General features: G+C 44.3%; 1 protein-coding gene across 1 annotated transcript in view; it reads right to left on the bottom strand.

Annotated features, from left to right (window-relative positions):
* Positions 1-830: 830 nt before the first annotated feature.
* LOC139410324 (suppressor of cytokine signaling 5b) overlaps positions 831-17,565 on the bottom strand; it is a 48,679-nt gene continuing 31,944 nt past the window's right edge. The window contains exon 2 of the mRNA XM_071155792.1: positions 831-4,043. Within this exon, the coding sequence (XP_071011893.1) occupies positions 2,338-4,026 (1,689 nt within the window). The 5' untranslated portion in view covers positions 4,027-4,043 and the 3' untranslated portion in view covers positions 831-2,337. The remainder of the gene's footprint in view (positions 4,044-17,565) is intronic.

The raw sequence follows: 17,565 nt of genomic DNA, 5'->3' as shown, positions 1-17,565 counted from the left end.
CACCGTTGAATAACAGAGCTTTGGTCACAGACACTCAGAGATGGTCATGAATAAGCTAATAATATGCACTTATTGCATTTTCATTCATGATCCTCCCCCTCTGGTAACACACACACACACACACACACACACACACACACACACACAACGCGTGTTGGGTAGTTAAAATAAACATATTCCCTGCCATTCAGAGAGACGGGATTCAAGTTACCTATCCAACCAGGATAAAAATCACTGATATCACACCGATAATTTGTAAGAATTATATTTGTATACATTTGCAGATAGTATTTCCATATACAGGTACTCCTCATTTCTTATCTTTTTTTTCTCCATAGATTTTACAGACTCGTGCCTGTGTGTCGCTTTAGGTGTGCCGTTCTAAAACATGTCCAGTGTAGAAGCCCTCCAGGACCTGACGCTGCCTTGCCCAACCTATCCAGCCACCTATAAAACCCAATGACTTTTGGAAGTGAAGCCAATAAATTATTCTAGACAGCAGTGGCGGCTGTTGGGAGGAGCTTTTGGAGGACGGGCTCATTGTTATTGCTGGAATGGAATAAATGGAACGGTATCAAACACCTCAAAGATACGGGAACCAAGTCTGACTCCATTAATTCCATTCCAGCCATTACAATGAACCCATCCTCCTATAGCTCCTCCCACCAGCCTCCACAGCTAGACAATGGAGTAGTGTATTCACTTCTAGCTAGCTAGCTAACATTGACAATATTTTCTTGATGAAATATAAATGTGAAAAATTTAATATATATATATATATATATATATATATATATATATATATATATAAAATATTGAATGTGCACCAACGAACAGAGCTCTTCATCCCCTGCTCCACATCATTCATTTTCCTCCTCCTCATCCTCCATTTAAAGGCTACATGAGTGGGAAGTGCTGCTGGAGTATTCTATGCACCAGGCTCAATAGTTTAAACTAGATCAGGAGGCTCTATGAAAGGCACATAGGTTACGCTTTGTTGTATTCGTCTTCCTGATGCAAGCTCTCACAATATGCTGGGTTATTACGGCATGGCTAGCAGCAGTGACAATGCGCATATCAAATGTTGCTCCTTCGGGTACTAATACTATAAAGCGGGATTGTGGCTGTAATGTGTAAAGCGGAGTCAAGTTAACTGTATAATGTCAATGGTCTGTGGAGGGTGCAGACATGAATTATATGAACCCTGAGCAGCATGGAGGATGCCACAGAGAGAGATAAGGGACACCATGAAGGCAGAACACAGGTCCAGAAACAAACCAGACCCTGAGACAATAACCAGTGTGTGTGTGTGTCTTCAAAAACTGCACGCACAGTTAAAGTGCCTGTTCTGTAGCCAGTTTGAGCCACCGGCAGACAGGTGTGAGAAAACAACCACCAGGACAAATATCATTAGTATTGTTCCATTAGAAGAACCGTACACTTGTGCCAACACAGTGGTGGTGGGAGACAACGATTATGCTTCGAGAAACGACAGTGAGGATATCTAAAAGCCAAGGACTCGCAGTGCCCACACACACTGCTGTGTATGCCTCGCCCCCTACAGGTGTACGCTGTAGCAGCACCTTTGGACCTGGCCGCGTTCCACATTGCCTTTGGGGCGAAGAACTACTGGACAGCACCCTTAAACAGCACCTTATTTCAGACATAGGCCTACTCAATGATGCTTGATGATGGCTGGGTGTGTGTCTGTACGACACTGTCCACCAAGCGGGCCCTAGCGAACTGCAGTAGGAGTTTTAGTTGCAGCAAACCCCCCCCACCCCTCTCTCCAGTAAAGCCACTGTCAACTCCACACCTCAAGCCTCACGATGCCCGCCAGGCATTCTTCTAGTCGCTTGATCAAGCAACAGGAAAAAAAAGGAAGGATAGAAAGTACGAGTGAACTGTACAACATAGCTAGCTAACCATGTGGGCCTAGATAGAGACTGGGGGGAGGGGGTGAGGGGGGCCATGCAGGCAGCTCATGCTGTGGGATCAGGCAGACACTTGACAGAATGAAACAGGAGAGAGGGAGACCAAGCATGAAGGCTTATGCTCTCCCTTTCAGAATCTTTTCAATAGTAAAAATGTGCTTGCCAGACAGCATTATACTGAATATAATAGATATGTATTCCATGTGATGTAAGTAGTAATAAGTAAAACAAAGAGATTAGAATGAATCTTGGATAGATCACTTTACCTAACTCCTTCCCTCCAGTTACCCCTCCCTGCCTGACTGAAAAGTGCCATGTTCAGTATTACCTCCTGATTGGCTGGGAGTTTTTCCTGTTTTGACTAAGCCCGCGGCGGCACGCACAGGCCGCCAGAGCCCCGCCACTATTTGATCTTGAGTGGCGGCTCCCTCTCCAGCCAGCGCACACGCACTTTCTGTTTGTAGTGATACTCCTTGAGGAAGTCCTGCAGGGCCGGGGGCAGTGGCAGGCCGCCGATGCCGTCGTACGTGGTCCGGGGGCAGATGGCGGCGCGTGCCAGGTGCTGCAAGTTGAAAGGGAAGGCCCGGTGGAGTGGCGCCGTGAGCAGCGGCTCAAAGAACATGCAGGCGCTGGGGTCCTTGTAGTGCTCCAGTAGGCCTGTGACGGTGGATGAGTGGAACACGCAGGGGTCGTGGGCATCGAAGCTGAAGTTGTGGTTCCACTGCTCGATGCGGGCATGCAGCGAGCGGTTGTAGCGGCGAAAGCTGACCGAGAACAGGTAGTCCTCCTGGGCCGAGTCTCGCAGCAGGAAGGTGCCCTCGGGCCGTCCATCCAGCAGCGCCTCCGCCTCGTAGCGGTCCATCACGCCCCAGTAGCAGGGCAGTGCAGTGATCTGCAGCAGGTCCGGTACCAGGCAATGGATGTAGTCAATCTGCGTGTGCACCTTCCATGGCCCAGGCTGGTTCCGGCTCAGATTGCCATCCCCGGACGCGTGCCGCTGCTTGGGCCTCAGGGCCTGCAGGCATAGGGTAGTTGAGTCCTCCTCCGAGTCACAGTCAGCCAACTGGGCTGTAGCCCCCCCGAGCACCTGCACCGATACTCCCACTCCTGAGCAGCAGGCCGCGGTGCCCCGGGCCTCCCCAGAGGCCTCTGCAATGCCGGGGGCCATCTTTGGTCCCAGTTTGTACAAAGAGGAGCCCTGCGCCAAGGCCTCCAGGGTGTGAATCTGGGCGTTGGGTGGGGGGTCCACTCCCTCTTCAATGCTGAGCCTGCGGCGTTCGCGCAGACGCTCCTCCTCGTCCTCGGGGGAGGGGTGGGCGGTGTCGAAGGCGTCAAGCAGAGCCGTGGAGGAATGCGGGCTGACGGGCGCCGTGTGCTGCTTGATCAGGTGCCACTTGTTGGCCAAGTCCGAGCCCTGGGGGAAGGGACAGGTCTCCAGCATCAGCTCTGTCAGGTGGATCTTGCGCTTCGAGATGGTGGGGGTCTTGGAAGAGCACGAGCGGCGGCGGGGGGGCAGGGGGAGACACAGGCCCACTGTATCGCTAAGCCGCTGGCGCAGGGAACGGGCGCTCAGACTGCGCCCCCCACCCCCTGAGTCCCCCATTTCCTGGATAGAGCTGACCCCGTAGCGACGGTCCCTCCGTCCAGCGGCCCCGCGCGCGCGCCCTGACCACCTGTCTGTATCCATTGAGCTCTGAGTCTTAGTGGAACATGAGTGTTTTTTCTTGCCCCCCCAAGGTGCATGGCGTGAGTACGAGTCTCTCCGGGCCACAGGGAGTCCTCCACGACCCCCCCTCGCATCCTCACTGTCTTTGCTGTCTATGGTGATCTCCACTATCTGGGGGATGTCCGACACACAGTTGTGACGTCGTCCCCCAGTAACCATGGGGAGCGGCAAGAGGCTTCGGGGCAGGCTAGAGGCCCGAGAAGCCTGGGCCTCGCCTGAATTGCCTCCCCGTCCCAGGTCCACCACACAGTGCATACCGTCCACCTCCACCACGCTGTTCTCTGTACTGGGTCCCGCACTGTCGGTGTGGAAGAGGGTCTGGCATCGGCTCCTCAGGTTGCTCCACATCTTGCCCACTTTCTCCATGGATAGGAGACCAAGACCTGCCAGACAGATGGACACATCAAATTAGACCAGATGTAGGGTACAGGAATCTCTCAATCCATGGCCTACATTACTATACAATTGCAGAATTTAACATAACATTTTTGTTAGGCCTAAACAATAGCTAGATTTCCACCCAATTGGCGACAGATTTCCATGCGAATATTCTGGAATCCGCATTGAGAAAATATGCACATTTTCACACCAGTGATATGTTTTCACCAAATGGACATGTTGCAGATAAGAATCAGTGCGTGATGACGTAGTGCACACAACATTAAATTATTATTTTTTTGCTTAAGTTTCCATGTACAAAAACAAAGTTCAATCTGTTTCCATCGCATTTTCAACTCTAATAATAGTTTTGTCACAAAAACGGTTGCATTAAATAGCAAATGTGCCTACTCTGCTCTTGGTACCTGCGCTCTAGCCAACAGCTCACAGATACAGTGCGGGTAGGCTGTGTGGGTTGTCGAGTTTACATGAGATTATTATGGATAATGGATAAGACCCTGGATATTTATTGGAAAGCAGCATCAAGCTCATCAATGTGCACTTTCACCACCCTGTGAAGTTCATCATAACTTATTTCATATGTAGCCTAATAAAGTGCATGCTTTCCCGAGTCGTAGTGGGAGGTCCAAACACCATATCACCACATGACTCCAAATTTACTTCGATACAATGGTTATTCTATCAATATTTGAGCATAAAGGCATTTCTACCTCAATTTCCCACGTAATTCATTTTAGACACAAAAAGATCCCACCATGTCGAACAAACAAACTGTCAGTATTTTAAAAAATGACACTGAAACTTCATGTTTCTGTCACAGCTGTCGTGAGAATTTTTTATACTATATGACTTTACTTGAATAAAAACTGTGGATGGAAATGTGGTTACCGTAGCAATTCAATGGTAGTGACCCTAGAGACAAAATTTGGGTGTGGGGGAAATTGGGTGATCCTTTGCACGTGGGATTCTTGCACAGGGATTTCTTGTGTGTGAGAGAGAAAGTGGGCTAGTTGGAGCTGTAAAGTGAGTGAGGAGTTGCCAGGCAGACGTGCAGGGACACAAGGCCACGGCTGTAAACTAACACAGGGATCTGCCTGCACCCAGCTGATCTGCTGGTATGTACCGTATTACAACGTCCGTCTGGACCTGACCAAGAACTTTCCCTTTCACAACAGTGTAGACAGCCAGCACAAACACGCACACAGACACTAAATTCATCAGTGTGCATGGACAATACTAGGTTCTTGAGCGCAGTGACCCCAAACTGCCTTCAAAATGGTTTGCCTCTCCAAGATCGTGTTTAGGCTAATAGAATTAACATGTGGCCGCCAGCTCTCTTCCCTCCTTACCAAAGGTAATGGATCTCTTTCACACTGCATTTCCTTCCAACTGAACGCATTGATTATTGACTTTAAACCTTTAGTCATTTAATAAGGAGGTCAGAGACCTGGCCGTGTGGTGCCAGGGCAACAACCTCTCCCTCAACGTGATCAACACAAAAGAGATGATTGTGGACTACAGGAAAAGGAGGACCGAGCACACCCCCATTCTCATCGACGGGGCTGCAGTGGAGCAGGTTGAGAGCTACAAGTTCCTTGGTGTCCACATCTCCAACAAACTAACATGGTCCAAGTACACCAAGACAAAACCTATTCCCCCTCAGGAGACTGAAAAGATTTGGTATGGGTCCTCAGATCCTCAAAATGTTTAACAGCTGCACCATCGAGAGCATCACTGCCTGGTATGGCAGTGATGACCGCAAGGCACTACAGAGTAGAGGTCGACCGATTAATCGGAATGGCCGATTAATTAGGGTCGATTTCAAGTTTTCATAACAATCGGAAATAGGTATTCTTTAGACCTTTATTTAATCTTTATTTAACTAGGCAAGTCAGTTAAGAACACATTATTATTTTCAATGACGGCCTAGGAACGAACGGTGGGTTAACTGCCTCGTTCAGGGGCAGAATGACAGATTTTTACCTTGTCAGCTCGGGGGATTCAAACTTGCAACCTTACAGTTAACTAGTCCAAAGCTCTAACCACCTGATTACATTGCACTCCACGAGGAGACTGCCTGTTACGCGAATGCAGTAAGCCAAGGTAAGTTGCTAGCTAGCATTAAACTTATCTTAGAAAAAACAATCAATCAATCATAATCACTAGTTAACTACACATGGTTGATGATATTACTAGTTTATCTAGCGTGTCCTGCGTTGCATATAATCGATGCGGTGCATATCGTTGCTCCAATGTGTACCTAACCATAAACATCAATGCCTTTCTTAAAATCAATACACAGAAGTATATATTTTTAAACCTGCATATTTAGCTAAAGGAAATCAACGTTAGCAGGCAATATTAACCAGGTGAAATTGTGTCACTGCTCTTGCGTTCATTGCACGCAGTCAGTGTATATGCAACAGTTTGGGCCGCTTAATTTGCCATAATTTTACGTAATTATGACATAACATTGAAGGTTGTGCAATGTAACAGGAATATTTAGACTTATGGATGCCACCCATTAGATAAAATACGGAAAGGTTCCTTATTTCACTGAAAGAATAAACGTCTTGTTTTCGAGATGATAGTTTCCGGATTCGGCCATATTAATGAAATAAGGCTCATATTTCTGTGTGTTATTATGTTATAACTAAGTCTATGATTTGATAGAGCAGTCTGACTGAGCAATGGTAGGCAGCAGCAGGCTCGTAAGCATTTATTCAAACAGCACTTTCGTGCGTTTGCCAGCCAATCAAAACCCGAGATTATGCTGGTGTAACCGATGTGAAATGGCTAGCTAGTTAGCGGGGTGCGCTAATAGCGTTTCAAACGTCACTCGCTCTGAGACTTGGAGTGGTTGTTCCCCTTGCTCTGCATGGGTAACGCTGCTTCGAATGGTTGCTGTTGTCGTTGTGTTGCTGGTTCGAGCCCAGGGAGGAGCGAGGAGAGGGACGGAAGCTATACTGTTACACTGGCAATACTAAAGTGCCTATAAGAACATCCAATAGTCAAAGGTTAATGAAATACAAATGGTATACCTGTGAATATTGAAGACTCAGGTTAAAAGGAACCACCAGCTTTCATATGTTCTCATGTTCTGAGCAAGGAACTTAAAATGTTAGCTTTCTTACATGGCACACTTTTTCACTTTTACTTTCTTCTCCAACACTTTGTTTTTGCATTATATAAACCAAATTGAACATGTTTCATTATTTATTTGAGGCTGAATTGATTTTATTGATGTATTACATTAAGTTAAAATAAGTGTTAATTTAGTATTGTTGTAATTGCCATTATTACAAATAAATAAATAAAAATTGTCCGATTAATCGTTATTGTCTTTTTTTGGTCCTCCAATCATCGGTATCGGCGTTGAAAAGAAAAATCATAATCGGTCGACCTCTACTACAGAGGGTAGTGCGTACGGCCCAGTACATCACCAGGGCTAAGCTTCCTGCCATCCAGGACCTCTATACCAGGCGGTGTCAGAGGAAGGCCCTAAAAATTGTCAAAGACTCCAGCCACCCTAGTCATAGACTGTTCTCTCTGCTACCGCACGGCAAGCGATACTGGAGCGCCAAGTCTAGGTCCAAGAGGCTTCTAAACAGCTTCTACCCCCAAGCCATAAAACTCCTGAACACCTAATCAAATGGCTACTCAGACTATTTGCATTGCCCCCACCTCTTCTACACTGCTGCTACTCTCTGTTATTATCTATGCATAGTCACTTTAATAACTCTACCTACATGTACGTATTACCTCAATTACCTCGACATTGGTGCCCCCGCACATTCAGACTGTACCGGTACTCCCTGTATATAGCCCCACTATTGATATTTACTGCTGCTCTTTAATTATTTGTTATTCTTTCTCTTACTTTTTGGGGGGTGTATTTTCTTAAAACTGCATTGTTGGTTAAGGGCTTGCAAGTAAGCATTTCAATGTAAGGTCTACACCTGTTGTATTCGGCGCATGTGACAAATACAATTTGATAATACTGTAATATATGTCATTTAGCAGACACTTTTATCCTAAGCGACTTAGTCATGTGTGCATAAATGTTTTGTATGGGTGGTCCCGGGAATTGAGCCCACTACTCTGGCGTTACAAGTGTCATGCTCTACTAACTTAGCTACAAAAAGACCTCTAGTAGTGGGAGATCTCATCTGATCTCCAAACTGCCATGGTGTACTCTCAGTTTCCCACCCTCTCACATTTGCAGAGATACCATTGCTGTCCTGTGTAGCTCTGTTGGTAGAGCATAGTGCTTGTAACGCCAGGGTAGTGGGTTCAGTTCCTGGAACCACCTAAATGTAAAATGTATGCATTCATGACTAAGTCGCTTTGGATGAAAGTGTCTGCTAAATGGCATATATTATTATTATATATTTTTGCCCCAGTTACATAACATAGTTGCCCCAGTTAGCCTAGATGAGCCAAGCAGAGCAGGCTCTACAATCTGCTTCCTACAACAGTGAAACACATAGACAGAGTAAAACCACTGTTTCAATAGAGATACGGGGATTTTGCAGTCAGCTGCAACGGCGTTAAGATGCCAGAGGAATCAGGCCCAGACTCGGCACATGACTGATTATGTTGATTTACCAAGGCCTATCCCCCTGGCCTAGAAAAGCCTATGACTATTGCTAATACCACTCATGACATCCAAAGCTAAAACCAGATGATTTCTCTTAACATTAACATCTTTTAAATGTATTTTTACCAAGGACTTTTTTTCTTCAAATGTTGCCTTAATTTAACCAGGTAAATCACTGACAACAGATGCTCTTTTACAATAATGACCGGACCAAGATAGAGCACAATTAGGGGAATGATGTGACCAATTGTCCTGAGTCAGGTGGTCAGAGGTGGTGAAGACAAAATGACTGCATAGCGTCATGTATTCTAAAAGGCACGAGATATGACTAGTAAGTATGTCATGTTTGGTAGAAGACGCCGCAAACATAACTCTCGTGATATATGCATTTGATAGAAGTAGTAGTGGGTACAAATACCGGTATCCATAATACATCACGATGTTGTCCATAATAATTGTTGCATTCGACAAAACATTCAAGCCAGTATGAAATGTCACCTGCTACAGACCTGCATAGACTGTGGTAGAAATTGATATAAGATGGATGTAGGCCTAATGTAGGGCCCTATAAGAATCTGCGTTGCGGAAGACACAGACGGAATCCAGACATTTAAACGTAATTCAATGATATTCAAAAATGTATTGAAAAATGCATTAATTCTGTCTGGCAGAATTATATCATGATTATTTGTATCAATCCAGTGGCTATTCGTTTTGCGAAAATCTGCAATCACATGAGCGCTCCAGAAACACCGCTAACCAAACAACGGTCTCTGGTTCGTGCTCACTTGCATTAAAAAGATAGGCCTAACTACACCCCACATTTTTCTGATACCACAAAAGTGGTCTCCTGATGTGATTTAAGCAGTTGTGGACTTAGAACTTCACTTTGTGGTTTTCTATTAAAAAAAGGGTGACATTTGAAAAAACAGAATGAAGCAGAAAATAACTGATTTTATAGGGCCCCTACAAATTATGGATAGGCATGACATTTTTGACTGTTCCGAGTACTCATATAATTTTTTTTCAAGTACTCAAATATATTTCAATTTTATTATTGATCCGTTTCAGAAAGCTGTCCATATGACGGAAGTCACTACTTCACAGGAGAGGCATTTGAATGTTAAAAAAAACCTGTTTATGTGCCGTAATAACAAACGTGTATGTAATCTGTAAATATAAATAAAATGTGAAATCACATAACTGTTTAGAAACAGAGAAAATACAGAATATTGCACAACCACGATTGGTTGAGATAATGAGGGGCCGGGACATTCACGAGAAAGTGCATCCATTCTGTCAATTTTGATTTTTTAAACATTACCTTTATTTAACGAGGCAAGTCGGTTAAGAACAAATTCTTATTTTCAATGACGGTGGGTTAACTGCCTGTTTAGGGGCAGAACGACAGATTTGTACCTTGTCAGCTCGGGATTTGAACTTAACCTTTTGGTTACTAGTCCAACGCTCTAACCACTAGGCTACTCTGCCGCCCCAATGGCACATCCTGCTCTCTGCTACCATGGATATTTGAAAGATCCGTTGGATTTACTCATATTGACATCATGGACAACATGCAAAGTGTAGCTACAGCTTTCAATACCAGAGTTGTCCTGAATACAGCTGCTGGTATCGACACAGCTGTCTTCTGTGGCAAAAGCAGTCTGGACTGGTTGAAGCAGAGTGGGAAGGATCATCTTGCAAGTGTTTCAGTCTGCTGTGAATCATCTGAGCCCATACACAGGTAAGAGTCTACAGTTAAAATGCCAAGATAGCTAGCTACATGTGCATTCGTTATTCTCTCAACTGTATCGGAAAGCAGTTTCCATTGCTAACTATTGTTAGCTAGCTAGCTAGCTAGCTAGCAGTTGCATACAGGTAATGTTATAGCTAGCTAGCGGAGCTGGCCAGTTGCATTCTGATTGCTGATGTGCTATCTTTTTCCTTTTCATGTATGCCAATTTGTCATGTTTAACTAGCTAACTACAGAAAATTGCCACTGTGGTGAAAATCCTATCCGATTAGAAAGCTAATGAAACCCCATGTTAAGTGATAGGGACACATGCTAAATTGGAAGGGACAGCTAAATGAAGTGACAGCTAAATATCTTGATATTGGATTACAGATTGGTCTTTTACATGTTCAACTAGCTTACTAGCTAGATGAATACCGTTTACATCTAACCAACTGGTAATTGTGAGGCTAAATGTTTGCTAAACCTTGTAGTTTCTGCATTGCCATTGTTGGGCTGGAAGCAGGTTGTGTGTACAGGGCATTTTAGTACAGCTGTAACAGTCAATAGGCAATAACCTATAGGATATTAATACATTTATGTCTTAACATATTTTTCTGGAATTTGTCTTTCATGATAAACCTGTTCACCACCAGTACAAGGAGATGATCGAGGGTGAACAAGCAACAATACAGGTATTTTGTCTTCGTACTTTGAGCTTATTGCTTGAACTTGGGGGTCAATGAATGTTATGGCAGGTATGCAAAGCTTTAATGTCTTGTCTATTTTTGCCTGCTTTCCCCCTTTACAGCTTCAATTGTCTGGAGCCTGGTGTTGTGGCCAAGGAGCTTTCACTCTGATGGAAGCAGGTTTCAGTTGCCAATGTAAAATATAAAAAATCGAACTATTTCACATTTTGGAACATTAGATTGAAAAGAGTTGGCGGTTCACATTTTTAGAACACGGCCTGCACTGGAAAAAAGGACGAGTTGTGCCGTTCTGCATACCGCTGTTGTCCTGCCCTATTATTTTCCTGTTTGTGGCATGCCGGTTAGCCTGTATGATTCTTGCCATTCTCCTTCGAACTCTCATCAACGAGCTGTTTTCACCCACAGGACTGCTGCCGACTGGATGTTTTTTGTTTGTAGCACCATTCTCGCTCCAAGTCGCATAGGTCACTCATTTTGCCCATTCTAACATTCAATCGAAAAGTAACGGGACGCCTGTCTGCCTGCTTTATATAGCAAGCCATGGCCACGCGACTCACTGTCTGTCTTTTTTGTGAATGGAATGGTGTACCAATACTTAACAAAAATATGTTTCATGAGTTGAAATAAAAGATCCCAGAAATGTTCGATATGCACAAAAAGCTTATGTCTCTAAAATGTTGTGCACAAATTTGTTTACGTCCCTGTTAGGGAGAATTTCTCCTTTGCCAAGATCCATCCGCCTGACAGGTGTGGCATATCAAGAAGCCGACTAAACAATGATCATTACACAGGTGTACCTTATGCTAGGGACAATAAAAGGCCACTCTAAAATGTAAACACAATGCCACAGATGTCTCAAGTTTTGAGGGAGTGTGCAATTGGCATGCTGACTACAGGAATGTCCACCAGTGAATATTAATTTCTCTACCATAAGCCACATCCAATGTCATTTTATAGAATTTGGCAGTAAGTCCAACCAGTCTCACAATTGCAGACCACATGTAACCACACCAGCCCAGAACCTCCACATCCGGTTTCTGAGACCAGCCAACCGGATAGCTGATAAAACTGTGGATTTGCACACCCAAAGAATTTCTGCACAAATTGTCAGAAACCGTCTTAGGGAAGTTCATCGGTGTGTGTGCTCATCGTCCTCACCAGGGTCAAGACCTGACTGACTTCAGTGAGCAAATGCTCACCTTCGATGGCCACTGGCACACTAGAGAAGTGTGCTCTTCAACTGTACCGGGCAGATGGCAGACTATGTATGGCGTCGTGTGGGCGAGCGGTTTGCTGATGACAATGTTGTGAACAGAGTGCCCCATGGTGGCGGTGGGGTTATGATATGGGCAGGCATTAGCTACAGACAATGAACACAATTGCATTTTATCGTTGGGAATTTGAATGCACAGAGATACCCATGTCACAAGGACCTGTATACAATTCCTGGAAGCTGAAAATGCCCTAGTTTTTCCATGGTCTGCATACTCACCAGACATGTCACCCATTGAGCACGTTTGGGACGCTCTGGATCGACGTAGAAGACAGCCCGTTCCAGTTCCCGCCAATATCCAGTAACTTCACACAGCCATTGAAGAGGAGTGGGACAACATTCCACAGGCCACAATCAAACCCGGACGGCCAAATTGTGCTCCGCCCTATGGGACTCCCGATCACGGTCGGTTGTGATACAGCCCGGGATCGAACTCGGGTCTGTAGTGACGTCTTAGACCGCTGCGCCACTCGGGAGGCCCAATTCCTATAATTTGTATCTACAATGTTTGTTTGGTTACGGTAATTTCTGTTAATGCATTCAATATACTGCATCATTATTCCAGTCTTTTACCATTCCAATTGTTGGAGTAGACATGTTGCTTGCAGAGCGCACAACCTCTGCTACACTTGTGAGGCACAAGTTTTGGTTTATTTCATTCCATTTACGAGTTGTCAATTTAGTCATTGTCTTTGTTTAGAGCGCTCCTGTAAATTTTTAGTAAGGACGCACACCTGATTACGCATATAAGTAGGCTCATAGGCTACCTGACCTGCGAGCAAATGTAGGCATATACAGTGCCTTGCGAAAGTATTCGGCCCCCTTGAACTTTGCGACCTTTTGCCACATTTCAGGCTTCAAACATAAAGATATAAAACTGTATTTTTTTGTGAAGAATCAACAACAAGTGGGACACAATCATGAAGTGGAACGACATTTATTGGATATTTCTAACTTTTTTAACAAATCAAAAACTGAAAAATTGGGCGTGCAAAATGATTCAGTCCCTTTACTTTCAGTGCAGCAAACTCTCTCCAGAAGTTCAGTGAGGATCTCTGAATGATCCAATGTTGACCTAAATGACTAATGATGATAAATACAATCCACCTGTGTGTAATCAAGTCTCCGTATAAATGCACCTGCACTGTGATAGTCTCAGAGGTCCGTTAAAAGCGCAGAGAGCATCATGAAGAACAAGGAACACACCAGGCAGGTCCGAGATACTGTTGTGAAGAAGTTTAAAGACGGATTTGGATACAAAAAGATTTCCCAAGCTTTAAACATCCCAAGGAGCACTGTGCAAGCGATAATATTGAAATGGAAGGAGTATCAGACCACTGCAAATCTACCAAGACCTGGCCGTCCCTCTAAACTTTCATCTCATACAAGGAGAAGACTGATCAGAGATGCAGCCAGGAGGCCCATGATCACTCTGGATGAACTGCAGAGATCTACAGCTGAGGTGGGAGACTCTGTCCATAGGACAACAATCAGTCGTATATTGCACAAATCTGGCCTTTATGGAAGAGTGGCAAGAAGAAAGCCATTTCTTAAAGATATCCATAAAAAGTGTTGTTTAAAGTTTGCCACAAGCCACCTGGGAGACACACCAAACATGTGGAACGAGGTGCTCTGGTCAGATGAAACCAAAATTGAACTTTTTGGCAACAATGCAAAACGTTATGTTTGGCGTAAAAGCAACACAGCTCATCACCCTGAACACACCATGCCCTCTGTCAAACATGGTGGTGGCAGCATCATGGTTTGGGCCTGCTTTTCTTCAGCAGGGACAGGGAAGATGGTTAAAATTGATGGGAAGATGGATGGAGCCAAATACAGGACCATTCTGGAAGAAAACCTGATGGAGTCTGCAAAAGACCTGAGACTGGGACGGAGATTTGTCTTCCAACAAGACAATGATCCAAAACATAAAGCAAAATCTACAATGGAATGGTTCAAAAATAAACATATCCAGGTGTTAGAATGGCCAAGTCAAAGTCCAGACCTGAATCCAATCGAGAATCTGTGGAAAGAACTGAAAACTGCTGTTCACAAATGCTCTCCATCCAACCTCACTGAGCTCGAGCTGTTTTGCAAGGAGGAATGGGAAAAAATGTCAGTCTCTCGATGTGCAAAACTGATAGAGACATACCCCAAGCGACTTACAGCTGTAATCGCAGCAAAAGGTGACGCTACAAAGTATTAACTTAAGGGGGCTGAATAATTTTGCACGCCCAATTTTTCAGTTTTTGATTTGTTAAAAAAGTTTGAAATATCCAATAAATGTCGTTCCACTTCATGATTGTGTCCCACTTGTTTTTGATTCTTCACAAAAAAATACAGTTTTATATCTTTATGTTTGAAGCCTGAAATGTGGCAAAAGGTCGCAAAGTTCAAGGGGGCCGAATACTTTCGCAAGGCACTGTAAATGTGCCCATTTGGGGAGCTGATAGTATTTCTGATTAGCTTAACGCACCACCACTAATGAGCTGTGGAGCTTCTCAAAGTAATGTGTTCTTCACCTCAAACAGCAAGCAACGGAAGTCTGTTTTTACATCCATAGAGCGTGACAAAAGTTCCTCAATATATTCTAAATATCTTTACAGCCCTCTCCTTTTCAATAACCACTCAGCGTGAAAGGGAAAAATGTCATGCTCTGATCCAGTAGAAATTTCATAAAATAGGCCTGATTACTTCTTATCCCTTGCACAAATAGCCTACAACTTTCTGTCCAGAGCTCACTGGCCCGGGAAACTTGGAGTTCAGACCCAAGTTAATAGTTGATACAATATTTCAAGTTGGTTGCAGACAGGCCATGCGTAGCCAATGTGATTTATAGGATATTTGTTTTTTTCTACTTTCTACCTGCAGGCTGCAATGTTTTTATTTGTTGGCTTTATGTAGGCTATTTTTACATAGTTGGCAATGGAAGTTACTTTTTAGGTTTGTATAATTTCATTAGGATTTGGATAGAATTTGGATTTAACCACGACAATGATTGAGATACGAAGATGTTATTATAAATTAAATTAAAATGTTCCACAAAAAAGTGTATTTGAAAACCATAACTGGCACGCGGAGCGGTAGAAATGGTAAGATAAATTGTCATTCTACATGAGAAAGGTTGCCGACTCCTCATGTAGCCTATTATGGGCCACTTCAGGGGAGTAACGACAGAATCTGCAAAAGCTAGCAGGAGTGGGAGGATGGTTGGGTCAGGTTACATTTTTTCCTTCTGGTTATCTTGATCTCTGGCTCCTTCGAGTCATGGGTGTCTTATTTAATCAAGCAGTGTCCTTAAAGCATGTGACAAGCTCAATACATATAGTTGATAATATTAAAAACACACTTGAACTCTGTGAAGCATTTATTTGGGCTGCAATTTCTGAGGCTGGTAATGAACTTATCCTCTGCAAAAGGTTGGGTCTTCCTTTCCTGTGGCTGTCCTCATGAGAGCCAGTTTCATCATAGGGCTTGACGGTTTTTGCGACTGCACTTGAAGGTTCAAAGTTCTTGAAATTTTCCGGATTCTGACCTTCATGTCTTAAAGTAATGATGTTGTTTTTCTTTGCGAATTTGAGCTGTTCTTGCCAGAATATAAATTTGGTCTTTTACCAAATAGTAATCTTGTATGCCACCCCTACCACAACTGATTGTTTCAAATGCATTAAGGAGGAAAGAAATTCCACAAATTAACTTTTACCAAGGCACATCTGTTAATTTAAATGCATTCCAGGTGACTACCTAATGATGCTGGTTGAGAGAATGCGTCCTCCGAAACATGACCCGCCTCCTTAACAACCAACAGCTTAATCCGGAAGCCAGCCGCACCAATGTGTCGGAGGAAACACAGTTCAACTGGCGACCGGGGTCAGCCTGCAGGCACCCGATCCCGCCTCAAGGAGTTGTTAGAGCGTAATGAGCCAAGTAAAGCCCCACCGGCCACACCCTGCCCTAACCCGGACAACGCTGGGCAAATTTGGCACCACCTATGGGACTCCCTGCCGCGGCAGGTTGTGGCCCAGCCCAGGAATGAACCCGGTTCTGTACAGACACCTCTAGCAATGCGATGCATTGCCTTAGAACGCTGCGCCACTCGGCAGGGCCAGTTAGATATGTTTTTATAGGCATTTATTTCTGTAGGCCTAAGGGGTGCTTTTGTGTGCACTCAGCACATGTGTGTGGAGGGAGCGGTCGGAACGCAATTAAGTGAATGAGACACAGAGGGGAAAGGGACCTTAGAGAATAGAACAGTGTGATGCTTGGCTTGGTTTATTTTCTGTTGTCCTCCGGAAATGCACATGTAGAAATGGAACAATCGAGTCAAAGCATATTAAAGTGGTCTTCAAGATAAAATGTAACTTGCCGGCAGCCACAAAACACATTCCATCAAATAGTTTCACAGTATTTAAAAAAAAATTGATCTCTGGTTAAAGATCGAGCTTTGACGTTCGTTCGAGTACTCCATGCCCATCCCTACTACTAATGATACTACTAATCATACTACTAATGATGATCACACAAATACACACCCGTCACTAAGTGGGGGGGAGAGAATCAACAGTGAACAGTGTGTAATGATCATAGGCCTAACTCATAAGGTTGCTCATGGCAGGCTAAATAGTGAGGGGGAGGGAGGGAGGGACGAGGGAGTTTCAAACAGGACATTCATCCTTAAACTGTAACTGTACACAGCCAAGATTGGAGCAGGGGGCCTGGGTGTGACATCACTCATTCTTTCATTGTAATTGACCTAGTGTTACAGTCAGTCTCCCGTCCCCGACTAAGTGGTGGATAAGAGTGCGAGTGGGGGTGTATTGTGTGTTGGGTTGGAGGTGTTCCCTCTATTCTCTCAAGGGGTGGTGCAACTTCCCCTCTCTCCACAAGAACTTACAGACTTTATACGGTATCTCCCTTCCCTCCTTCAAGACATGGACCTTGAGGCCCCATTCACCCTCAACCATGTTAACTTAGTGGTCAAAAGCTTTAGTTATGATAACAGGCATTTGCAATTACGGTAACCTATCCATCATCGGTTCTCACAAGACTTACTGATAAACTCACTAGCCTATAAATAGTGTACAATTCATTAAAAAAAACAATCCAGCTTTGACAGACTTATATAAGGACTTACTTAGTCTAAGATTCAAACAGCATTCACTTACACGCTAGGTTCAGATATGCACAGCAA

Source organism: Oncorhynchus clarkii, chromosome 1 (genome assembly GCF_045791955.1).
Source record: "Oncorhynchus clarkii lewisi isolate Uvic-CL-2024 chromosome 1, UVic_Ocla_1.0, whole genome shotgun sequence".
Classification (NCBI taxonomy): domain Eukaryota; kingdom Metazoa; phylum Chordata; class Actinopteri; order Salmoniformes; family Salmonidae; genus Oncorhynchus; species Oncorhynchus clarkii.
Note: the sequence above shows the minus strand (reverse complement) of the source record. Positions and strands in the feature narration are given on the sequence as shown.